Below are 26,935 nucleotides of genomic sequence, written 5' to 3'. Positions count from 1 at the left end.
CAGCTTAGTCATCCCTATCCTTGTGAGCTGGAAGCGGGGAGCACAGCATGGAGTGGTGCGTGTTGAGTTCTAAGGACCAGGCCTGCCTGGATCTCTGTCGCTTCCGCTCGCATCCCATTGGCTAGAACTCGGGCATGTGGCCACATTAGCTGTAAGGGGGAGTGGGAGATGTGGTCTGTCTGTGAGCCCAGGAAGGTAAGATTTTGGTGATGAGGCTGCAGTCGTTGCCTCAGAACACTTAGGTTGAATTGAAGTGCTATGGCCACTTTCTGTGAAAACTGTATTATGGTTTCATCACAAACAGGTTTTATTATATAATCATAGTATGTTAAAAATTCCCACAGTGTCCTTTAGACAATCTGTTTAGTTGGAAGACTTAAAATAATTGTTCTGTATTCATGTTATTTTAAATGAAAAGGATCACAGTTTCAAACACAGCTCAGTTTGTTTGTTAGTTTAAGGCTTTTAAAAATTGTTTTGGAATCTCAGTTTCCATTGAGGAAACCTAAATTTCTTTGGTGTTCGCCAGTCTCTGGTGAACTTCATCTTTTGGGAATAGTCAGTTCAACGTCCTTGCCCTGTATGCGCTTCTCTCCTCTCCTCGCAGTTCCTTCCCATCTTCCTCCCCAAGGTGGCGTCTGGATAGAGGGAGAAGCTAGGGTTTCATCATGGCATTGGGACAGGCATCCTGTCCTGTGGATCTCTGCTGGGCTCAATGCAGAACTACTGGTCTGTTCTGTCCCTGGAGGTCTTGACGTGCAGCTGGTCCCACCTTATTCTTTTGGCGTCTTTGATGACGTGTGCTGTTAAGGTCTGGGGTCCCGGCCCGAGTCTCTAGTGGTCAGCTTTCCTGCGGTCTGAAGTCCCATGAAGACTGTCAGCCTCTCTCTGGTCTTGTGGTGCTGTCAGCTCTTTTGTGCCCTCGTTGGGAATCTTCAGACTCTTGGTTGCTTGCTACCCACTGTGCTAGAACAGGCAAGAGAGTTCAGCCCCTTTTTGTAAAAATAGCTGCCTCACCACCAGGGGCTTGTCAGGCCTGAAGCCTCTAGAATCTGATGGTCGGGTGGGTCAGGGAGCTCTTTAAAACAAGCAATACAGAAACGTCTTACTTTTACAAGTTCTGTCAAAGTATCTGACCATATGAATGCACAGTGAGGGACCCTCCCAGAGCCTCGGGAGGGGCTTGTAAAGTGAGAGTCCTAAAGCTCACGCTTCATTAATGCCTTCATAGTAAATGTGCCCCCGGATATTTTTATAGCCTCATACCTCTTGCTCCCTGCACCAACCCCCCCCAAGTATACCAGGCTTGGAGCCTGAAGGGTGAGTATTCATTTCAGCCCCAGCTAGGTGTACTGCAATTCAGTCCTGGCATGAACTACCCAGAGTTAGACCCCACAAGTTGAAGGGCTCAGTTTCCCCAAGAAGACTGGGCTCACTTCCGATGCCAGCCACACTTTGGGCGTCCCTGCGCCACCTGCACTGCTGACTGACGGGCTCTGAGTTCAGGGGTTCTCATGACCCCCTCAGGTTCAGTAATTTGCTACAATGAATCACTTGGTCAGGAAAGCACTACTGGTGGTTACAGTTTTATTATGAAAGATACAAGTCAGGAGGACCAGCCAACTGAAGAGGGACGTAGGATGATCTCTGGGAGGGGACACAGTTTCCCTGCCGTCTCCTCATGGAATCGAGGGGCATCCCCGCCGGGCACATCAGTGTGCTCACCAACCAGGAAGCTCCACTGAGCTTCAGTGTGTAGAGTTATTACCGGGGTCTCATCCGCATGGGAGGGGCTGGCTCAATGGCTTACAAATACTGCAGGCAGCAATATTCTCAGGGCTGATCTCTCACCGCTCTTCCTCTCAGCTCCCTTTCTCCCAGGGCAGAAGGCTCTCTATCTTGCCTTCCTGTCTTACAGCAACTTCCCATACACACGTGGCCCGGCTGTGGTGCTCTTCACTGTGGCTTCTAGAGCAGTTCTGGGGATCCCTGCCCACCTGGCTTAGCTCCCGATTACAAGGAGCCTTTGGAATTGAGGGAACTCCTCTCCATCAAGGAAGCCTGATTTAGACTGCTGTCTGATGGTAGACTCGCAAATCCTCTTTTGGAAGTCAGTGGTGTCATTTCGTCTTTTTCGTCGTCTTTGCTTACCACGTTATCTTCATCCTCCTCAAGGCAATAGGTGGCTCCCCTGAACAGGGAATGGTCCCTTTAGAAAGTGTGGAAGAGAATACTAATGGTGGTTTTAAAGGTATTTATGTCCGGGCTTCCCTGGTGGCGCAGTGGTTGAGAGTCCGCCTGCCGATGCAGGGGTTCGTGCCCCGGTCCGGGAAGATCCCACATGCCGCGGAGCGGCTGGGCCCGTGAGCCATGGCCGCTGAGCCTGCGCGTCTGGAGCCTGTGCTCTGCGGCGGGAGGGGCCGCAACAGTGAGAGGCCCGTGTACCGCAAAAAAACAAAAAATTATTTATGTCCATTACCATTTTATAGCTTTCCCATGGGGTACCCAAGGTGATAATAATGCTCTTTTACGTATTTTGTGTGTGTGTGTGTGTGTCTGTGTGTGTGTCTGTGTGTGTGTGTGCATTTGCACATAACCAGTGATTGGCTCACGTTGATAATTTCTTGGAAAAACATCTTTATTTATGTGTGAGGGCAAGCATTAGTAGAGCTAAATTGGCAGACATCTGATGAGCCCAAGGGGTCAGGTGTTTTTGGTTTAACTTCAGCCAGGTGTGCACGGGCTATGATGTTGCTAGTATTGTAATCATGGTTGAGGCAGGAGCTCTGTAAAACTGGGGTGTCTGTAAGACTAAACGGTGGGAGGGTGAATTCCGGAATGCCTGGTTTTTCTGTTCTTCCTGTTCCTTTGGTCCTTCTTTCAACTTCAGAATCCTTCCCTTCCTAAACATTTAGTGACATCCCAGAATTTAATTGCCAAGTGATTGATTCGTGCCCTTCAGCACTTGAAGATAATTGGAATGCAATCTAAATTACGTGCTCTGTACAATATTTAACTGCCAGCCTGATGGAGGGAACAAACTTTGGAATATGCTTTTGTTTCACAGTCGATCTGATGTCTCAGAACTGTAATTTGGAAAGGTTCTTGTTTGCTGGTGTCTCTCACTGCGGTCCTTATGTATGAGTGTGAGGGTGCTTCTTTTGGTATACTTTATAAGCCCCTGGTGATGGTATAAGCTCTGTTTCTACAGTGCCCTGTACTGTTGGGTCCCAAACGGTGTTATGTAAATGATGGGGGTAAGACTCAGATCTTTAAATCTCATGATAGACACAGCTAGTTTAGAAGCCCCAGGATTTCCAGAGGGACCTTGAGGAAAGACAGCACAGAATATCGTTTTTCCCTTCAACCAGTCTGTCACCAGATAAGAGCCTGAGTTTCCCACAATTTCGGCGCCTGAATGACATCTCCATAGTTAGGTCTACTGACCCCCGAAAGGATTTTTGGGGTTTCCCCTTCCCACAGCTCAAAGTGGAGAGAACAGAGTAAGAGACTCCTGAACCATATAATAATAGAGGGAATCGGTAAAGTAACATGTAACAGGAGTAACACACAAGAGTTTACCTGTATGTCTTGAAAAGCTACCTAACACCAGGTTGGAAATGCAGGATGAGGTCCTATAGTCAGCTTTCCACTACCACCAGCCTGTGCTAAAACCTACGCGGGGAAAAAGGCAGAGAAATCCAAGGAAAGGTAGTCACAAAGAACTGGAAAAGGTACCGAGAAAGTTTAAAGAAGTTGGGATTTCAAACAAAATATTTGAAATTCTGTTGAAATGCACAATGAGAAATAACAAAATATTTCCTCATCTATACGAAGAGGATTTTTCTCTCTCTAGAAATCTTTGAAACAGGATAATGTCTCCTCTGTTTGGGCTGGATTAAGTACGATATGATCCAGCCTGAAACCAGACAGGGGCTGGAATCTCCTAGCCATAATCACAGCTGAGAGCATCAGTGATTCTTCGAGATGTCCTTTTCTCCCAAAAGACCTCTTTTTATACGGGCAAGGTTTTGGGGGATCCTTTATCTAAAGTATAATGTGCATAATACCTTTAGTATTTTGCTTTGTCACTTTGTATCATCTTTCCTTGCTTTTTGTTAAAAGACATAAAAATTCATTTTCTTTTTCTTTTACCAAATGGCATGTTTTAGCTTTTCAACCTGGGTCATCAGATTTACTGGGGCAAAATGGCTAGCAAGCTGCATTTCCATTTTTATACACAAGGGAGAGCTAAGGCCCTAGAAAATGGATTGGGTTTTGCCAAATTCAAGGTCTTTAGGCACTTCAGGAAGGAAGTATTGAACTAATTAACGGTGGTCAGAGTTGTGAATTGTCTGGGGGGGGGGAAACATTTGACAGTAGTAGAAGAATTTTGATAACTTTCTGTAGGTTTTATTTTATTCTTCAGTCCATTGGCTAGATCGTTTTCACAGCGATTGGACCTGTTATGTTCCCTTTGGTCAAAATTCAGTAGGGTCAGTTTAATAGAAGAAAGTATCCTCAGAGGGCCAACTAAAATACTAAATAAAGGCGAGAAGTGAGAGAGACCTGTTTCAATTGATTCTTAAAACTGTGATGCCTGGAAGTTCAAGTCTCAAATTTTTAAGCATTTGAAATTGGGGTTCAGCTCTGAAGTCTAACTCAGACATTGAAAGTAACCATGGATCGGGCTTACAGATACTAAGGAGCCCAAATAAATTCACGTTATCTTTAACCACTGCATAGAAATAGATGGTTTTAGAAATATATGTGGCTGCTTTTCTGAATCCAGATTTGTTTTCTGTTCTGTTCTTTTTTACTTTTTTTATCTTTATCAATAAAGCTATGAAATCATTTATTTATTTATTTATTTTTGACAAATAAAAGGTGTATGTACATAAGGTGTATCATGTGATGTTATGATATAGGTGTACATTGTGAAATGACTTCATTCTCCCAGTGAGGCTTGGGGAAGGTACAGTTTTTCTAAGAAGTTAGAGACAGGGCAGGGGACTTTACTGTTACTGTGCTCATGTCTGGGTGGGTGTCAGAACTATGTCTTTGATGTCTATCTCTCAAGGGAGTTTAGGATTGTGGATAAGAGATGAAAACCTTAGTATCTGATGAACCAGGGTTCAAATCCCAGCTCCACCTATTTTGCCCTGTGACCTTGGGTGCCTCGTGTAACCTCTCGTAGCTTCCTTGTAGAATGGGGAGAATACTAGCTCATTCTTCGTAGAATTTTCTGAAGTTTAAATGTGTGTAACACAGAACTGGGTATATAAAGATTACCAAAAAAATAGCTATGAAGGAAAAAATACTAAATTATTTCAGAGAAAAACCTAGGTGATAAGAAAGGAAGAAATAAAACAGTTCTGTTGTATGTCTCAAATGCAAGGTTTGGGGCAACAGAAGAAAAGTAAAAGGGGTGGAGAAAGAGGCCCCCATCCTCATTCATAAGTGGGATTAAGGAGGGGAACACGTTTCCTTGCTGAGTCTGTTATGGGACATGGCTACAGGCTTATTTATTCACCTCAAGCCCTCCAACCTGTACTCACTCAGCTATCAACTGTTTGCATTCTGGTTTTCTGCTTCCTCCATGGCTGCAGGAAGAGCGCAGGGCTAGCGGTCAGGAAGCTGGTACGTGGGTCCCTGCCCTGCTGCCAGCTAGGTATGTGATCTTGGTCAGGCCTCTCGATCCGGGGTGGAGTTGCATTCTCTTTAATGTGCTGGGTCTCCTCCACCTACCTAAAGACAACCTCTGAAATCACGTGAATCTGGTTTCCTTTTCCTTCTTACTGTGCTTTCAGTAATGATCATCCCCTGCTTTCTGATCAGTGGGTCCATTGATGGAGGCTGTTAAAAAGCGCATTCCATTCAACGCCCATTTATTGAACATTGCGGGGCATGCACGGGGAGAATGGTGTTAGTTGTCAAGCTTGTGTTCCCCACCGTGGCTGGCCTGCCTTATTAGTGCGATGAAGGGCCAGATTTGAGAAATGCTATTAGAGATAATATTGCACACTTAGCCACCTTAAAGAGCTTGTCAGGAACAGGTCTCTAGGTGTATACAGATGGGAGTTAATAGAGATTAAAACGGATTGTGAGATGAACTAACTTTGGGAGGGCTTTCAACTGTTCAGGAAATCAGCATAGTTTAAACAACACGCATCCTCCTTCATGTTAGACTTTTAGTGTCATGTCTCCAGGGATGTTACTTATGACTTTCCCTCCTCCCATCCTCAGACTCTGGAGGACAGAAGGGCAGCTGCTCTTTGGCACATGGTATGGCCTCCAAACACGGTTGGCAATGGCATTCATCTCCTGGCTATTTCTGGGAGACCCGAGCCTCCCTAACAGCCACACCTGTGCTCCTCGGAGTTTCTCGCCACCCTGCTTGGCCTCCCGTGGAGGAGAAATACGGCGTAGTGTATCCCCCATCCACCTTGACAAAAGAAAAAGGGATTGGGGGATTTAGGTACCAGAACGATGAGTTGAATGAAGCATGTGACATTTGCAGACTGCTGGTGTTTTAGAGAATAGCTTTCCTCTTTGTTCAGGACAGTTCAGGTGGCTATTCAGAGAGGTCAGAAGGCGCTTTCCAAAGCACATAGCATCTCTGATGACCCCCTACCCCCAGCGCCGCTCCCCACATCAACCCCTCCGGCAGCCTCCCTCAAGTATAATTGAATCCAAGCACTTTAACACAGTCTCCAAGGCCATGGCCATCTGGCCTCTGCCTGGCCCTCGAATCTCCTCTTCTCCTCTTGCTCTCTGGGTGGCTGCCACACTGGGCTGTCTTTCTGATCCTGTGCACTTCCAGGAAGGCTCCTTCCCAGATTGTCCATGGTTGTCTCCTTGTCTTAATGGTCGCTTTCCAGACAGACCCTCCCTGACTACCCTAGCTGAAAGAGCCAGGCCCTGCCGGTAACTGTCACATAACCTGTGTTAATTTCTTTATCGCCCTCTCCACCATCTAAAGGTTATCTCATTGGCTTCTTCCATTGGTACTAAGCTCCAGGAAAGCCAGGGACCGCGCCTGTCTAGTCCACTGCCATATCCCAGCACTGGGACAGTACCTCATGCATAGTAAGCACTCCATGAATAGTTGTGAATAAGTGAATGTACCAGCCGGAGATGAGGGCTAGGGGAGAAGGTTTGGTCCCACTCCATGTCCTTTTGGTTAAGTCAGTAGAGTCCTGTGTTGTTGTTGTTTACCAGTGTGGATCAAGGTAGAAATTGCTGGCATTCTTTCCCATTAGATTCACAATCTGTGTCTTCATGTAAAGATCTCCACCTAAAAGAATGCCAAAGGCATGTGCAGTTTTGACATAAAGTGTTCTTGAGCTTTTCAAGAGTTTGAAGGCTCTGTTCTAATTTCAGAACACACTGATGAAGATTGTTTAAATATGCATAAAAAATACAACCATTGCTTCAACCCAGCTATTCCTTGGAAATTCTCCTAGATTTTACAACAGCTGTCTTCCAGCTTAAACCCTCATTTCTTTTCCAACAAAAACCAGATTAATATATCTAACTCAAAATGAAAAGGCGAAAAAGTACTAAATTAATTGGGTTTTCATTTCTATTTTTGTACAAGAGAGTCTCCAACGGAGAATGCTGATTTTAAGTATAAGACCATGTACCTTTTATATGGCTTCCTTTCTTATTTTCTATTAAAGAATGTTGAACTGTCGGAATCGTGAGAAATTGTAGACAGGACCATGAAACTTTGCTCCAGGCAAAGCTTGATTCTTGTTCTGCCACTCCTACTGAAATCCAATATTTAAGGTCTCTATGGTCATATAGTCCATCGAAAAAAGTATATTCCTAATGCAGGACACCGTTTTTTTAAAAATATCTTTCCCTTGGGCCTTGTAGAATATTTTCCAAAGATTATTTAAAATGATATCCTCAAAACTTCAGCTTTACCGAGGCTGCCACTGGTTCTGTTCTCTTCCATAGTTTGCCTCTCCTAACTTAGTGGAATGCCAGGCCTCAGGGCATCAGGATATCAGGGCTCTGGTCCCAGATGTGTTATTGTTCGGTTGTGTGACATCTTGGATAAGTCAGTTCACCTCCCTGCGCCTGTTTTCTTGTCAATACATTGGAGTCATGAAGTAAGAGATGGGGGTGAGGAAGAGAGCACAGCCCGTCTCTCCTGCCTGCCCTTCTCTGACTTTGTCTTTGATGGCCCTAGAAAGGACTATGTGGGTTTGCCCTGGTCTGGCTCCAACTGACACTCAACCGCCAGGAACGAAAACTCAGAAGGGTGTGGGTGAGATTTTTCTCCTTGTTCTTAGCCAGGCTTTCTCTCGAAAATGCAGCCTGACAAGGGGTTCTATAGCATGTTGGTGGACTCAGTACCTGATCTAGTGTACAGGACAAACTGGTTGTTGGTAACATTTGGATAGTTGAGCTGAGTCCTCTGTGCTGACAGTATATGATGGACAGGATACCAGCGTGGTAGAGCCAGTGAAGGGAATACCTACCTGCCACCGGGGGCTGCTTTCTCTACTCAGGTAGCTGGGGGCTTCAGCAATTCTGTACAGACCAAGACCAAGAATTTTCTAGTTCTTTGCCATCAAGAAGAAATGACCCACCTTGCCATTTTGTTTAATCCCTTGTACCAAGCAGAGTACAAAACAGCTGCTAAAATGGATCTGTTTTGTTCATTGAAACGTATCAACTCTCCTGCCACATTATCAAGACCAAATCTGTTTGCATTTACTTTAATTAAAAAGAAATACACTAATGTCATGGGACATTGTTGGAAGGTCTGGGAAGGATATTGTGGCGTCTAACAGATTACATTGTTAACATTCCAGGGGAATCCCTGGCATGAACATGTGTTTTGCAAAAGAGCTAACAAACCCAGTTTAGGGGTTTTATTTGCCACCATTTTATCGTGTTGCACCAATCTAATGAATGACTGTTTATTAGTAGTTTTATGAATTGTATCTTCCTGCGTTTTTATAGTCAGCACGCAGAACACCCGGAGCTTACTATTTTTTAAGAAAAGTAAAGTTTAAAATAAAGTTTATTTGGAGGGATTTTCTCCATCATACAAGCATAATGAGAAATATGGAAGACGGAGGGAAAGAAAATAGAATCACCTGAGATCTCATTGACCTTCACATACGCAGGTTGGAAAAGGAGCCAAGTAAAATCACAGACAGGGATTACTTTGGTGCCATTACGTTCAGGATTATTTTTAACCTGTTATGAGGCTTGGCTCTTCTGTAGAGTTTCAGTAAATCCCAAGCCATGATGACCATCAAGCCCCAGCCTGTTGTTGGTAGTATTTGCATGTCCTTCCATTCAGTCTTAAGAACACCCTGTTTTCCTGGGCACCCACTGCCAAGGGACTGACTTTTTTTTTTAGGACCATTAAAGCACACGTGGGGGCTTGCCTTCCCACACTGGAATAGCGAGTTTTGCTTCTTCTCATAAACAGGGCTTTTATGTCTCCACTTCAAGTTTCACAGGCTGTTTTCCCCTCTCTTTTAAAGACAGCTTTCCAATTCCACCAAAAAACTGTTAGAACTCAGTAATAAATGAATTCAGTAAATTGACAGGGTACAAAAAATACAATATGCAAAAGTCAGTTGTGTTTCTGTACACCAACAACAAGTTATCAGAGAGAGAAATTAAGAAAACATTCCCCCTTAGAATTGTATCAAAAATGATAAAATACATAGGAATAAATTTAACCAAAGAGGTAAAAGACCTGTACACTGAAAACTATGTCACTGGTGAAATAAACTGAAGAAGACACAAAGAAATGGAAATTTCTATTTCATGCTCATGGATTGGAAGAGTTAGTCATGTTAAAATGTCCATATTACCCAAAGCAATATATAGATTCAGTGCAATCCTTATTCATTCCAATGACTTTTTTTTTTTTGAGTTTTTGTGGTATTATATTTAGTTATCTTGGCTGGTTTAATCACATTGTTGTTGTTTATTTTTTGGCTGTGCCACACGGCATGTGGGATTAGTTCCCCGACCAGGGATTGAACCTGCGCTCCCAGCATTGGAAGCACGGAGTCGTAACCACTGGACTGCCAGGGAAGTCCCCCAATGACATTTTTCACAGAAATAGAACAAACGATCCTAAAATATTTATGGAACCATAAAAGACCCTGAATAGCCAAAGTAATCTTGAGAAAGAAGGACAAATCTGGAGGCATCACTCTCCCTAATTTCAAACTGCATCACAAAGCTGTAGTAATCAAAATGTTATGGTATTGGCATAAAAACAGATACACAGATCAGTGAAACAGAATAAAGAGCCCAGAAGTAAACCCATGCATATATGGCCAATTAATTTATGACTCTGGAGGCAAGAATATACAATGGAGAAAGGAAGGTCTCTTCAATAAATGGTGTTGTGAAAACTGGACAGCAGAAGGATAAAACAAGACCACTGTCCTATACCATACACAAAAAATTAACTCCAAATGGATCAAAGACTTGAATGTAAGATCTGAAACAATAAAACTCCTAGAAAAAACCGTAGGCAGTAAGCTACCTGACATCAGTATTGGTGATGAATTTTGTATCTGACTCCAAAAGAAAAGTCAGTAAAAACAAAAATAAACAAGTGGGACTACAATGAACTAAGAAGCTTCTGCACAGCAAAGGAAACCATCAACAGAATGAAAAGACAACCAACTAAATAGGAGAAAATATTTGCAAATTATATACCCAACAAGGGGTCAATATCCAAAATATATAAAGAACTGATAAAAATAACAAAAATATATCTGATTAAGAAATGGGCAGACGGTCTGAATAGACATTTTTCCAAAAAAGACATACAGATTGCCAACAGGCATATGAAAAGATGTCTCATCATAGAGGAAATGCAAATCAAAACCACGGTGACATCACTTCTACCTGCTAGAATGGCTATTCTAAAAAAGGCAAGAAATAACAAGTGTTGGTTAGGATTTGGAGAAGAGGGGACCTTCCTGCTGGTGGGAACATTAACTGGTGTAGCCACTATGGAAAACAGTATGGAGGTTCCTCAAGAAATTCAGAATAAAACTATCATATGACCTGGCCACTCCACTTCTGGGTATTTATCCAAAGGAAGCAAAATCACTATCTTGAAAAGATAATATGCACCCGCATGTTCACTGCAGCATTACTTGCAATAGACAAGATATGGGAACAGCCCAAGTGTCCATCAGTGGATGAATGGATAAAGAAAATGTGGTGTGTATATGCGATGGAATTCTACGCAGCTGTAAAAAAAGAAAAAAGAAATCTTGCCATTTTCAGCAACATGGATGGACCTTGAGGGGATTACACTAAGTGAAAGAAGTCATACAGAGAAAGACATACCATATGATTTCATTTATATGTGGAAATTAAAAACAAAACAAATGAACAAACGAGAACAGAATGATGTTTGCCAGAGGGGAGGAAGGTTAGGGAGTAGGTGAAAATGGGTGAAGGGAGTCAAGAGGTACAAACTTCCAGTTATAAAATAAGTCATGGGGATGGAATATACAGCATGGTGACTATAGTCAGTAATATTGTAGAGCACACTCGAAAGTCGCCAAGAGAGTAAAGAGTAAAAGTTCACATCGTGTGGTGATGGATGGTAATGGGACTTATTGGCGGTGATCATTTTGCAAGGTATAAAGATGCTGGATCATCATGTTGTACACCTGAAACCTATATAATGTTATACGTCAAATGTACCTCAATAAAAATTTTTTATAAGAAATAAAGATGACTTTTCACCTCTATCCTGTTACACAGTTGGTGTGTTTTTTTTTTTTTTACTGTCATTAAGTCAGTTCACATCACACCATACCCCTACCTAGGACTGAGTTCTTAATCCAAGTTTATTCCCATAGAATTTTCAGGACTTTTCTTGAGCCAAATCAGACCCTTTCTCTCAGTTCCTGTATGTCCTCTCCCTTCTCTGTACCAGACAGTGCTAGGCTGAGTGCTGTAAATACACATCGCACCTTAATCCCCTTACAGACTTGGAATAGGTATTATTTCTCCCATTTTCAGATGAGGCACTAAGCCTCATAGGCCTGGAAGATGGTTTTGGGATTTAGCATTTAGTTTGTGTTTTTTTGTCTTTTTTTTGTTTTTTGCGGTACGCGGGCCTCTCACTGCTGCGGCCCCTCCCGTTGCGGAGCACAGGCTCTGGATGCGAAGGCCCAGCGGCCATGGCTCACGGGCCCAGCCGCTCCGCAGCATGTGAGATCTTCCCGGACCGGGTCACGAACCCGTGTCCCCTGCATCGGCAGGTGGACTCTCAACCACTGCGCCACCAGGGAAGCCCTAGTTTGTTTTTAAATATTGAATGTTGAATGTATTGCCTTTTAGATTTTGAAAATGCACATCAGGGCAATTTTGTGGGAGCATGGGGCTTGGTAAAAGACAAATCCCATCCCAGTTCACAGCCCCTTTTACCCACTCAATCTACCTCCTCCTGGCCTGCTATTTCGGCCGCCGCTTGAAAAGGTGCAGGAGCTCAGGTCAGATCAGCACCAGGTGAATCTCTTGATGACCCTGGGAGGACCCGCTGCTCGAGAATGTCAAGACAGCCTGCTGGACGGGATGTAAGACACACCTCGTGAAGGCTGTTAGCCCCACCACTCCTCGAGAAAGACCTCCTTTGTGGGCTTCCCTTCTACCCAGCAGCGGGCTCAGTGCTTTTGGGGACTCAGGTCAGTTTCTCTACCCTTCTTGTTGCCTTGTTTCTAGCGGGGCCAGGGCCCCTGCCTTTCTCTTCCTTAACCTGTTCACTTGAGTTGCCCACACAGCTGTGCCTCTGAGCTGAGTGAGAGGTGTGGATCTTCATGGCTTGTCCCGCTTAGAGGGTCCTTTCTGCCAGTGGGGTTGGATATCTTATTTAAACTGTTTAACTCCCAAAGCTGGAGCAAGGCAGAAGATTGTATAATTACCAGTTAAAATAGAGGCAGTTTAAAGAGGTGGGCTGCAGCAGGGCAAACAAAACACAAAAATCTTCATTTTGCCCCATTGATCTGGCTTAGTTTAATTCGCTGTATAATCCTGTAGCCTTTCCTTGAACGGTAATCTTTTAAGCCAGACCTTAGAATGTACTTCCCTAGTAAAACCCTGTCATTTTGAGAAGGAAAAGGAGTAAACAATAAAGACTTAATTTTATTTCAGCAAGGTTTTGGGGTCCCACTGGTCAGCAAGGCATCAATCTAAATGCCTTGGGAGGCTATTTTTATTTAAATGACTTTTTAAAAAATTCCAAAAGAGATTTCAGACCGATAGGAGATTCAGACATATTTTAAGACAAAGCCCAAAACTCATACCAAGCAGATTTAAATAAATAGTGAATAAAAGTACCTGTGACATACTGTGAAAGTACAGGGGAAAGAGATCAAGTACAGTATTATGAATGAAATGGCATTTTAGCCATTTCTGAAAAGATGAGCACGATTTGGGTAGGAAAGTGGGGTCAGGAGGGGCAGGGTGCCAGGCTCAGCGAGCCGCAGAGAGACATGGAAACGTGACTCATGCTACTGTGACCCTGTGTTGGGAGCTGAGTCTGGAGTGGAAAAGAAAAACTAGGGTGGAGGCTACGCATGACCAGAGAATCTGGGCTTTATTCTCTTCCACAGAAAGAATGGCAAGCCTGAACATTTCTGAAATCTGAGAATGAGTGATGTGTCCCTCCATTTAAATAGAGAAAAGATAACCTTTTGCATTATAAAGGATGAATTTAAAGGGCCCAAGAGAGAGGATGAGGGAGACCCCTTAAGGGAGGCCATTATACAATATTTGACCCTGTGAAGGGAAAACCAGACCAAGGGCAAGGAGACGACTGTTGATCAACTATTTTAGAGGTAACTGCGGTGGCTGACAGGACGTGGCATATAAGAAGGGAAACTGATGATTTTCAAGGTTTTAAATAGAAATTCAGGATAATTGGGGGGGTGGGGGTAGGGAATGCTGCTGCTCTTCAATGAAATAGAAGGATCCAGAAGTGAAACATTCGTTCTGTTGGAAGAAAAGTGACGGATTTAATTTGGCACTTTTGGTAGGATATTGGACATCCTGATTGGCAACTCCAAAGAGAAGGCCAGGCTAGAGAGAGAATTTTTGAAACTGAGTGCCTTGAGGTCACACTTGAAGCCAGGGGCAATTTGGATCTCCACGGAAGATTCTACGTCCAGAATACGGGATTGGACTCCTCACAGGTACCGGCCATCAATAGTGAGGGGCTGCTCAGAGAGCCCTCGGCACACGGAGGATCGTGAGTCTGTGTCCAGGCTGCTCGGCAGAAGGCACCCCCGTCTAGGAGCCTTCACGGGGCGTGTCTGATAGCCCCTCTATGAGAGCGGTTTGGAAGTTCCCCAGCAGCAAGTCCTCCCAGGCTCGTTAAGAGACATCTCACCTGTTGCTGATGACGACATCAGCCCTATTAGTGATGCCTGCTGTGTACTCAGAAGGGGCGGCTGACCACAACTGACTGCATATTTACAATCAGTGAGAATGAAAAAAAAAGAGGGCCTGAGGAAAACTTGGGGAATCTTTATTTTAAGGGAAGGAAAATGTGGTGAAAAAAGGTAGGAAATCCCAAGACTGGAGCGTTTCAAGGAAGGAGAGATTTTAAGTGAGGAGCAATGGAAGAGAAATAGAATAGGCTTTAGAGGAGATTAATAGATATGGGAGACAGGAAACTTTGGGCAACTTTTGAAAAATATCAGTGTCCTGGTTGCCAAAGGAATTTTACTGTGCGGTCAGGAAGTAGAGTCGTGAGTATCGATGACTGTACAAGTTGATAGTAAAGGGAACGTGAGAAGTGGGATGAGAACCTGAGAGTGATGTAGGGAAGACAGGGTTTGATGCTACAGTTGATAACTGTACTTGAGGGTTCACAGAAACGTCTAGAACAAATAACACTTGAACTCAATCGTAGTATTCAGTAAGCTGGTAGATACCTAGGAGCAGTTTTCCCAGGGAACCCTATCTAAACGTTGAGTTTGTGTTCGACTGTATTTATACTCCCTAACTTTTCCCTCCTGGTACTGTGCTAGATACTGTAGGGGAACTGAGAAAAATAAGGCGTGGTCTCTAAAGGGGGGGAAAAAAAAAAAAAGACCTTTCACAGGTGGAGAAGATCTGAGTAGAGGGTGGATCACTGAAGCAGGGACCACAATCATGGATACGAGGGTTTGGGAAAGACACTCCAGGTGAGGAGTGTGAGAAATCACAAAGACGGGAAGAAGCCTGGCATGCTCTGGGAGGGACGGGGCTTGTGATCCTTGTTCTGCGTGTGTTCACATACCAGGAAAGAAGGCAGGTCAGAAGGGGGAAGATCAGGTCATGGTGACCCCAAGACTCCAGGCATGAGACTTGAATTGATTCACTGAGGAAAACTTAAGAACGCGAATAGTGCGGTCACGTGATGTAAGGGGTATTTAAGATCTGACCAATGGGTTGTAGCCCATAACGACGTAGGAATTCCTCAGAACGGAGCTGTTACGTCTCAGTGCAGGGGAGAAAAGGACTGGATGACCAAAAAAACAACAAGCAAGCTAATAGGACATTCCTTGTGACCCCTATTCCAAAAAGGAAAAAAACCCAGCAGAAGCCGCCTTGACTGAAATAATCAGAGCCAGTAGCCGGTCTGTCAATGAAAATATTAGTTAAGGTGAGAAAATGATACGTCACTTGTATGTAGATGAAAACTTTAATGAAAAACGTAAGGTATATCTGTTTGATACATTTTTGATGTAAGGCTGGGGTTTCCTCTGAGCCTGCTTACTAGAATGCGGTGGTCTATCTTGCATAAGTGCCACACATTATTGTATCACTTAGGATTTCCAGCATTGCTGTTTTTAAGAGTGAGAATCTTTTTTTTTTTTTTTTTTGCGGTACGTGGGCCTCTCACTGTTGTGGCCTCTCCCGTTGCGGAGCACAGGCTCCGGACGCGCAGGCTCAGCGGCCATGGCTCACGAGCCCAGCCACACCGCGGCATGTGGGATCTTCCCGGACCGGGGCACAAACCCGTGTCCCCTGCGTCAGCAGGCAGACTCTCAACCACTGCGCCACCAGGGAAGCCCAAGAGTGAGAATCTTTAAAAAAAAAAAAAAGAACTTTTAGCTTTATTGCAGTATAAATGACAAAACTGTAAGATATCAACTATACATTGTGCTGATTTGATATATGTTTGCGTTGCGGAAGGATGCCCCTCGTTTAGTTAATTAACCCATCCTTCACCTGGGGAGAATCCTAGTACTAACAAAGCAAACTGAGGGCAGGCTCTTCCCAAATTATAGGAGTCTAGTCCTTGCCAAATTCCGCAGTATTTTGATTTGTTTTTAAGCAACTAGTCTTTTACATCTTAGATTGTACTCACTGTTTATAGAAATAAGAACCCTATTTCTTTTCACAACTATATTTAATTTTATGTAATATCTAATTGAATTATGTAGTTCCAATAACAAGCATAACTGGCATCAAGATGTTGGGCAACACAGTTGGGTGTTGGTACAGAGGCAGGTGGAGAGAGCAGAAGGTCCATGCTGTGGGTAGAGTCTTGAGTGGAGGTCCATTGAGGGGGCCTTCTGGTTTCCCTCAAATTTTCTTTTTTTTTTAATTGTAGTTATGTATAATTATACAATTATTTATTTATTTTTGACTACGTTGGGTCTTCGTTGCTGTGTGTGGGCTTTCTCTAGTTGCAGCGAGCGGGGGCTACTCTTCATTGCGGTGCGTGGGCTTCTCATTGCAGTGGCTTCTCTGTTGCAGAGCACGGGCTCTAGGCACACGGGCTTCAGTAGTTGTGGCTCGCGGGCTCTAGAGTGCAGGCTCAGTAGTTGTGGCACACGGGCTTAGTTGCTCCACGGCATGTGGGATCTTCCCGGCCCAGGGCTCGAACCCGTGTCCCCTGCATTAGCAGGCGGATTCTCAACCACTGTGCCACCAGGGAAGTCCCTTCCCTCAGATTTACTCAGGTGTGCACCTTGTAAAATTTCTCTAGATGCTTTATTTCTGGAATGTATTTTAGGGCATGTCTTTTACATAGGAATGCCACTGCGCATTAGAACCCGTCCCTATGTTGGTTTGCCCCATGCAAATTGCTGACCATGTGTTAGTTGCCGGGATCTCTGATTCTGCCCGTGTTGATTTCAGCTGGGGATTCCCAGCAAAACTGCTAGTCCTGGCTTAGGATACCACAAAGCTATGGAAACAGCGCAAGGCCAGAATAGTGCTAAGTGTGCTTACTAGTAAACCCTGGTCATATTTACCTCTGTACTTGTTTGTTTGTGCTTTAAAACTAGAGATTCATTTTCAAGTTTATTGCATTGCAAATTGTGTTTGCAACATGCGTATATTGCTTAGCTAACTGGGTCTCAAAATTCTGTTTTAGCTTTATTTTTAGCTTTATTGACTTGGCATTAAATAAAGCAGGACAGTCATATTTGACAAATAGCCTTGTGTATACTTAGAAGTACCATACAGATACAACGTGAGCAAATCTAAATCTGAAATTATTGTACATTTCCCAGTTGGCTTCTCAACTTTAACTGGAACCAGACATTCCTCTACTGACACTCTCATAATGTGTGTGTGTGTGTATGTGTATGCATGTGTATGTGTGTGTACATATCTGTATGTGTGTTCATATGCATGTATCTATATAGCCTAACCAGATACTTGTGTGTGTTGTGTTTATGGAATTGTGGCCTCCTTGAGACCAGCTACTCTCTCCTTCACACAGTATACTCTTTGCATATCCTGTTTGTTTCCTGTTATCCTTTTTTGTTTCCTGTTTGTTCATCGTTTATAGTAATAACATCTCAGGCCTACGTGCTACCTCATGACCTTCATTCAGCTTCAACTCTCACACCAATGTGGAATGCTCTTTCACATTTGTAGTTCAAATTCCTAAGGGAAGTGAACTAACTCAGCCAGTCACTCTCACTTGGGTTTATGCGGAGACCCTCAAGCCAGGCCCTGCACAAGCCTAAAGACAGCCCATCCTAAGAACAGGGGCCCATTCCCAGTCCCACAGGGTGAGACCAGGGCAGGGAGGAGTTGCCTAATTTAGAACGTAAATGCCAGGCAGGATGTGCTGAGGGTAGGACAGTTTCCCTTACACTCTAGGATGGCGTGAAAGATAAAGGCTGCTATCGGTTATTCAAAGGGATGTTTTATATATATACAAGCAGTCTTTTCTTTGCCCCATTGCAACATGTACAAATTTCCATTACTGTGATAGCGTTAAGAAAATCAGTCCCCCAACCACAAATTTCGGTTATCATATGTATTAGTTTGCTTGGGCTACCATAACAAAGTACCGCAGACTGGTTGGCTTAAACAACAGAAATTGATCTTCTCGTGGGTTCTGGAGGCAATAAGTCTGAGATCAAGGTATTGTCAGGGTTGTGTGTCTGTGTCCTAAACTTCTCCTCTTAGAAGAACACCGGTTAGAATGGATTAGGGTCTGCCCTAATGACTTCATTTTACCTTAGTTAACCTCTTTAAAGGCCCCGTCTGCAAATACAGTCACATTCTGACTGTATTTGGACCTCAACATAAGAATTTTGCAGGAGGACACAATTCAGCCCCTAACACTGTGGTATACTAACTGTAAATTATGAGCTGTGCTGCTAGCTCTTCAGTCCACAAATCACTATATAAATAACAGATGCATATCATGATCAGTGACCAATCACATCACTTCTTCCAAAGTGTGCTGGTGATTGGTCACTGAGCATCTGTTGTTCAGTCCCTTTACAGACAGCAAAGCATGCGGTTGTGGTGCCTCCTCATGTCCCAGTGATAAACCCACAAAAATAATCAGGAGAGGAAAGTGAGCACCAAACGTGAAAGTGGAGCAAAGAGACAAAAAGTAACAGCACAGGAAGTGAAATTGGATGTATTTAGAAGATTTGAAAAGGGCAACATCAAGCTGAAGGTAGGAGTCCTCATGAAACTACAATACAAATCATACTGGAGAAGCCCGATGAATATAAAAAGCAAGCTGGAGTCACCTTAACGTATTTTAGTGTAAATCGCACTAGGAACATGAAGCCACTTATGGTTGAATTTGAGTATTTACTTTGGATTGAATGAAGACTATGACAATAATAAAAAAAAAATCCAATCAGTTTGCCTAGTGTTCGGGCCGAAGTGTTGAATTTAGTTGCCACATTGAAAGAAAATGATAATTACAAGAAAACTGGAGAACATACTACTGCCGGTAAAGGCTGGTTTCATCATTTCAGAAATGGGCATGAATTGATTATTGTTGAGTGGGCTTGGTGGTGCTGCCAGGGCACATAAGGGCATGACTGTGAAATCTGCACCCAGGTCCCAAAGATTAGTTAAAGCAGGAGCTTGTGATGATCACAGATGTTTACTGCTGATGAGACAGATCTTTTTTGGAAGAGAACCATATCAAGAGCTTAAGTGAAGAAAGATGTAGGATCACAAAGTGGCCTTCGGAATGGAATCCAGATATTCGGCCAGAGGAACTTAGTGAAGGCGAACTTACCGAAATAATGAAGAAAATGGTTGTGATGAAGAAGATGAAGATGTCCCAGAGGAAGTGACACCAGCCGAAAAAAAGAGAAAAGTTCACCTTAAGGGAACTGAGAGATGTCAAGACTTTGAAAGGGCAGAGGATAAAATGTTGAAAGCGGATCCCTGGCAATTTGCCAAGGCTTAGAAAAGACTTGCCCTGTATCCTAAGCTATTTGATGAAAAGAAAAAGAAGCCAAGTGCTCTCCAAATCTTCTTGATACATTTTCTGCCATTTTAATGCCATATTTCTAATGTTTTGAATTAGTGTTCTAAATACTCATTTTACTGTTTTTCATTTCCCTGTACGTGCATAACCCACAGTAAGAGTTTTTAATGCTTTGATACAAGTTTGTCAGTGTCGTGCAATGATCATAATTTTCCTATTGATTATCGGAATGACTTCGTTCGGTTTCAACTTGCCACGGTCATTTGTATGGTCCCTCACTTCCATGCAAAACAAGGACTGCATACGTGTGTGTGTATGTGTGTGCGCGCGCATGTGTGTGTATGTGTGTCTGTCTGTCTTTGCTGGAAGTCTTCCTGAGATGTACCATGGTATGTTTTTATTTGTGCCGTTCACCTAAGCCTAAGTGTAATTTAGCCTTTTCCTGATTCAGAGTCATCGTCATCCTTTGTGCTGTAAAGCAGAATAACCTCCAAGTTAGAGTGTGGTTTATGCAGCCAAACTTCCAGATTTCACGTCCTGGGTCTGTGACTGATTTAATTTTTTCTTTGAAGTATAGTTGATTTACAATCTTACGTTAATTTCAGGTGTACGGCATGGTGATTCGGTATTTTTACGGATTGTACTCCACTAAAAGTTATTACAAGATAATGGCTGTAATTCCCTGTCGTGTGTAGTGTATCCTTGTTGCTTACCTATTTTATACAGAGTAGTTGGTATCTCTTAATCCTGTACGCTTGGTCTCTCTGTGCCTCAGTTTCCTCATCTGTAAAATGAGGACAATAACAGGATCTCATAGGGTTGTTGTGAGGGTTGAATGAGCAAATGTGTATAGAGCACAGAGTGCCTGGCCACGTGGTGAACAGTGTGCTAGCTGCTACTCCTGCTGTCAGTGGTGATGGCGGTGGTAGTAGAAGGATTCCGGATGCCATGTATCTTAAGATGTATTGAAATTGATGTGCTTTCCTTCCTCTACGAAATGGCCTCAAACCACTGTGCTCTTGATTTCTTGTGTTGCTTTACTTATGTGGCCTCCTCCCCTGTAACCTGGCTCTTGGAGGCCTTCTTTACATCTGCCTCGAGCAGAACAAGCACCCTACTCATAACCCCCGTCTCGTTTGAATTTCATGCTTTAACCGTGGTGGGTTTACAGATGAGAGAATTGGTCTTGTGCTGGTGGCCCGTACGCCTGGGTGAGGGCTCCGTTCCTCCTGGACGGCCTGTCACGGGGAAGCCCAGAAGAGCACTGTTTATTTGTCTCCAAGACTTGCACTTCGCCATTTGTCATCATCTCCAAATGAGGTTATACTCCTTATCATTGTGTTTTACCTATCTGTCTCAGAAGCATTAAGTTATTGTTTGTAAGCATTGACATTGTACCTCAATCTGTTACCTTCTTTTGGCATGTCTTCATTTTTTTAGTATCCTGAGAACCTCAAAGTACACAGGTGGCCCAGGCCCCCCAGAGAAGCCCTGATCTAGAAACAAGCAGGTGGAGTTTTGGCTCTTAGGGGTTGATAGGAACTGGATGTATGGTCTCAGGGTAAGAAAGCAGAAGTGTATTTCTTTTAATTCTCCACTGTTGCTCTAAACCTCTTGCAGGCTCCCAAGTTCTCTCTTGGGTTCTGTGGTTGATTCCACCAAGGGTGCTGGAGCGAAGCACGTGCCTAACTCGCAAGAACCGAGGTGTTAATACATTAGGTTTGTAATGTGGTAGGGTCTACGGGACCAAAGGTTTTGGGGGGCCACCCTCCACTAAATCCAGGTCATTCTCTGGATCGAGTATTATGCTTAATACTGCCCAAAAGGTCCATAGTTGGTCTTGTGGCTGAAATAGTTTTTATAGTCCCTCTACTTTTTCCTCTGCCCAACCTCAAATTTCTTTTACCTGAAATATGTGCTTATCTACCTTGTCTCATCTGTATAAAGTGTGGTTCCCCTTTTCCCCTCCTCCTCCAGGTGTCCTTATGTGGCTTCCTTATGCCATTAGTGGGGAAAGAAAGAGCCTTGGGTCATTTTTGCAAAAGTGATCTAAAGTTGTCAAACAAGAAACTGAAAAGCTCTCAGTACCAGAAATTCAGTTAAACTGAGACTCCATCTGCTTTCCCTTAATGGCCAGCGTTGTACATTTCAGCCCCCAACTCAGGGAGAGCTGGTATCGGGGTTGCCTGACAAATGAGTGAAATAAGAAATGAGGGTCTTTTAAATTATCATCAGTTAATTGCACCCCAGAGGGAAAAAAAAAATTTTTTAACTATGCTAAAATCCTTAGCCTTCAGATTAAGCTGTTTCATTTGTTGAGTGTTTGAGGCATTTGTTAACAACAGTATAAAGTCTGTGTACAGGTATTTCCTTACATCATGGATATTTCCTTAATAACATTGAATGAGTGAATAACTGAGGACTTTGGAAAAGGCTTCTAGTCATTGGCCAGGACAAGACCAAACGTGCTTCTTGTTGAAATACTGTAAGGTTTGAGTTTGGAAGGAAAGCTAGCAAGATTTCACTAGCATTGTGTGTTGAGGTGTTAGGATGTGTATGAACCTGCAGTTGTTGGGGATTTTTCCTTAATATTGAATTTGGTTTCTTTTTCGGGGACTTTTTTTATTGGGGTAAAAAACACATAACGTAAGATTTACTATTTTAACCATTCTAAGTTTATATTTAAGGACATTGTTGTGCACCCATCACCATTCTCCACTCCAGAACTTTTTTCATCCTCTCACACTGAAGTTCTGTACTCATAAATCAGTCACTCCCTGTACCCCTATTCACTTGTTCCCTGAGGGCCACTGTTCTCCTTTCTCACATAAGTGGAATCGTACAATATTTGTCTTTTCGCGTCTTGCTTATTTCACCTCTGGAAATTTGATTTTATGCATACTTGTTTAACAGATTGCTTTGAGGGGTGGTTATTGTTGACCTCAAAAATGAAACAATTATTTTACCAGCAAAAATGAGCTTGTTCAGGAATAGCAGAGAATCATTATTCAGGACAAGCATGCTGTAACAAAAACCACAGGCAAGTCCAACAAACAAAGGAGAGGAACGTTACTTTATGGAGAAAAAGGAGGAAGTTGGGAGGGGTTGTTTTGAATAAAATTCCAATGGGGGAAAGTTCAGAGGGATAATGTTTTCTCACTGGCTGAGTTGCTGGGTTAGTAGATTTCTTATAAGAGATGCGATGTACAGTTGACCCTTGAGCTATGCCGGGGTTAAGAGCACTGACCATACCAGCAGTCAAAAATCTGTGTGTAATTTATAGTCGGCCCTCTGCACCTTCAGGTCCTCTACACCCAACTTGGGATTCAACCAAATGCAAATCGTGTAGTGCTCTGGTACAATATTTACTATTGAAAACAATCATTGTGTAAGTGGACCCGTGCAGTTCAAACCCATATGTTGTTCAAGGGTCGCCCATACATCTGTTCTGGTTGGGTCCTGTAACTGGTGGTTCTGTCCTGTTGATGATTCTTCTCTTGGGCCCTGTAATTGGCAGTTCTTCCTGTAATTGACTGTGGAGTGGGGCTTTGTGAGGGCTCCCCCTTGTGGCCTCCTGACTCCATTTTCATGAGGCTTCCCTTTATTTTCACATGATAATCAAAAACTTAACAATTGTCCAGTTTCAGCCGTGGGTCTGAAATTCTGCATCCGAAATTGTTACTGTCTTTATTAAACCGAGTGACTAAAATGATGTGGCGTTTTGATCAAGAGCTCCACGTTCAATTTTTTGTTGTTAAATATTCCTATTATAAGAAAGTTTCTCATACAAGAAATCTTAAATTTTTCTTAAAAAGTCCACTTATTGGTTGTTGCCGCTGCTGCTATTAATAGCTCTGATTGTTTGGAGGTTCATTACCTGTATTATTTGCTTCCAGGTCTTAGCAGGGCTTGAGGGAGGTTTAGTCTCCCTGAATACTGAAATCAAGTTTAGTGGTCCCCAGGAAGCACTGGAATTGACATGTAATTAGCAACAATCCTGTCTTTACTGCTTAGCCCTCAGTTCTGTAACCTTCACCTCACAGCTCCCGCAGCATCCTAGTCTTCTCCTGCAATCCAATTAGGGTCCTAAGGAAGGAGGACCCCCAGAGCCGGGGGGGGGGAGGTGAGAGGGAAAGAGAGACCTTGTCAGGGGAGCAGATATTTAAATTTAAAATACTAAATTTCACATTTCATATCCAAGAGATGCCCCATGCATTGTCCAGAATTGCTCTTGAATTGCTCCTTTCATTTTTTCTTAAGATGGTCTGTTCCACTGTAAGGGCTGTGCCGCACCGCTTGGTGAATTTGGAGATGCTGAGTGGAAAAGACAACCACAGTGAAACAATGCGCCCGGAGTTGGCTTGTGGCTTTTGTTTGCTTGTCCCTGTTTACCTATTCATAGTCATGGATCCCTTCTGCTGCTGCCTGGTATTGTGGAGTTACATATAATAGCACCCCACTATACCACAGGTTGAGAAGAGCAAAGATAATGCACACTTTCTGGACTGTTCATCTTTCACTAAAAGATGTAGTGTGTGTCAGGATGACAGAGGGGCACGGCTGGACCCACGTGCAGCTGATTCCCGGGTCTGCTGTGTGCTCTGTGAGCTGCAAAGTGTTTCCTTTAAAACGGCTAATCCTGCACGACCATCTCCTGCATTTTGTTATCAGAACCTAGACACAAACACACACACACACACGCTGCTTTCTTAACTCATTGGGGAAAGAGCCACTCTGTATCTCATCCTTGCACATCCTGTGTCATGATCATGTATTCTTAAAAAAAAAAAAAAAAAAAATTGAAAGAGAAAGAGAAAAAGAAAAGGGGGGGTGGGGGTGGAGAAGGTTGCCATCCAGTGGAGGAAAGAGTAATTCCCAGCTTCATTCAGGAAAAAACGCAGGCTGAAATATGCTTAACTATTTTAACTTGGCTGGGGATTTTTATCACCAGAAGGGTTTTTTCCCTAGTGGCATCGGGACCCAAATGGGTGCCATGTGCCTTTAAGGGAAGAAGTGCCTCACCAAACTTCGCTGTAGTTGTGTCTCACCGTTTGGGTAGGGAAGGAAAGTGTTAATTTCTTATTTGTACACTTTTTTTCCCCCGACTTCCTTCCTATTCACTTCATTAAATCTAGAGGCAGTTCAGCATGGGAGCCGTCTGTATGTTGAATTAGGGCTCGCACTCTTGCGCAACACGTCACCAGTCGGAAACTGGGGGTTTGCTTCTGTGATTTATTTCAATATTGTGCTGGTAAAAGGTTTGGAAGGGAATTCTTTGTGGGGTAGTACTTGAGCATTGTGTAGCAAGTTTTGTGTGTGTGTCACTCGCCCCTAGCCCTGAGTGGTGTCAGTGAAGCCAGTTGAATAAATAATTTTTTAAGGAGGAGAATAGTTTAAAATTTTCCATGCATAATTTTACTTACAGGCAGGAGTAATCTTACTCCACTCGAAGTGCGAAAAGCACGGGGAAATATTTAGTGAATTGATTTCCATTAGAAAAAGACCCTTAGAAATCCCTGAACATAAAGCACTGCATATGGATGTGTTTGGGGTCTTTGGGGAGGAGGGAAGATGTTTTGTAGTTCTCTGCATTCCTGCATAAAACCTTAATTTAAGGGGAATAATGGTCAGTACTTTGTGTGTTTCCTTATGATTCCAAAACCTAAATTTACTAAGAATCTGCACGTATTAGCAATTGTAATAAAAATCGTTTCACTGGTTCTTTTTGCAGTTTAATTTGTTTTCGCTTCTTAGCTACTCCCAGATTTAGAGACTGAAAAGTCCAAACATCACCAGCTTATGCTTTGTTCCTTTTTTGCAAAATTAAGGGGGGAGGAGGTAAAGTAGAAATATTCTTTTCACAGCTTCCCCCTCATCATTTATCCCACAGAAAAGAAAAACAATGAAAAATTTTACAGCATGAAACTGAAAGTGAAGTGTCACAGTTGTTCGGGATTTTCTTTAAAGAGAATAACATACTGTATTAAAATATTTGAGAACATGCACATTGCTTTTACTTACATGCATTTAATGAAAAAGTCTTTTATCAAAAAAAAAAAAAAAAAAAAATTCCTCTTAGACTGCTCCAAAACCATGCAGCCTATTTTTTTTCAAGGCACTAAAATGAGCTTTCAAATACAAAAATAAAAGCATACCTGGTTTTAATTTTTAAAAAAATAAATTTGAATATTAATTTGTTTTCTTAGTGGCTTAATTGTTCAAATGCAAGTAAGAATCAGAAACCACCTGAGCTAAAATCTCTAATTCTGCTGCCTGGAATAATAAGGGGGGGAAAAATATGATAAGTAGTTGTCAATATTAAAACAGGCTGAAGGAGGAAGGCTTCGGGCCTTGTAGTGGGTAGAATGAAACAGCAGATTTGAGTATCCACAATCCTTTCAGTATTAAATTTTCAGTCAAATAAAATTACTTGTATATGAAAACATAGCCTTTCCCCAGCTCTCTTTTTTTTCCCGATCAGCTGATGAAGAGACTAGCAGCTCGCTGCTTTGCTGGCTTGTTAATTTTATCCCCACTAACTGTGATTTCCGATAGCCGGCCTGCCGATAGTGGTAAGGTAAATATCCTTTTTCGTTGCCGTCTTGAAGATTCAGTAGAACTACATCCCAGGCATGTGTAGGTGTGTAACACATCAAAGCCGGTGTTCTCCGTATTTCTGTGTGTAACTGGGTGCTTGAGGAGAGCAGTACCATTAACTGTTGACAAGCCTTGCATGCTGTATTTATTATTAGCATGTTCAGCCTCCAAGATTTGCGGGACAGTTTCCTCTTCTTGATCTTCGCTTTAGCTGCAGTGTGTTTAGCTGTATAGTGGGTGTCCTGCTTTTAGGCAAATGAATGTTAATGAAATAACGTGGAGCTTTTTTTTTTTTCCTTTTTCCTCATAACCCATCAGACCTTGCCTCCTTTTATAGTGGTTATCATCTGAACACTGTAGGATCGTGATGGAAATTGTCTTTTGATTATTAAGGCCTAGGCTCAGACTGTCCCTTTAGGATTCTGTCTGTGTGCATGTTGCTTCTCTGGGGTTGCACGTTGGAAGATGCATAGAAAACCTTTTTTTTTTTTTTTTTTTTTAAATCCCACTGGCATTTTTAACATGCCAGGTTGTTTTGTGTTCTGCACCAGGTTTTCTTCACAAAACCTTTCTTTTTCAGAAGGCATTGTACATAAGTGAAAGAAATTATGTCTGGGCTGTAATCAC

General features: G+C 42.9%; 1 protein-coding gene across 6 annotated transcripts in view; it reads left to right on the top strand.

Annotated features, from left to right (window-relative positions):
- SMARCA2 (SWI/SNF related, matrix associated, actin dependent regulator of chromatin, subfamily a, member 2) overlaps positions 1 to 26,935 on the top strand; it is a 172,761-nt gene that overhangs the window by 110,889 nt on the left and 34,937 nt on the right. The window contains exons 1-2 of one of the 6 annotated variants that reach the window (XM_029203355.1): positions 23,966 to 24,928; positions 26,193 to 26,288. The exons of the other annotated variants lie outside the window; for them this stretch is intronic. Coding sequence (XP_029059188.1) covers positions 26,196 to 26,288 — 93 coding nt within the window. The 5' untranslated portion in view covers positions 23,966 to 24,928; positions 26,193 to 26,195. Of the gene's footprint in view, positions 1 to 23,965; positions 24,929 to 26,192; positions 26,289 to 26,935 lie in introns of those variants that run through there. 6 annotated transcript variants of the gene reach the window in all.

This window comes from Monodon monoceros, unplaced genomic scaffold, assembly GCF_005190385.1.
Source record: "Monodon monoceros isolate NGI ecotype Baffin Bay Population unplaced genomic scaffold, NGI_Narwhal_1 Super_Scaffold_5, whole genome shotgun sequence".
NCBI lineage: Eukaryota > Metazoa > Chordata > Mammalia > Artiodactyla > Monodontidae > Monodon > Monodon monoceros.
This window is presented reverse-complemented; position numbering and strand designations above follow the sequence as displayed.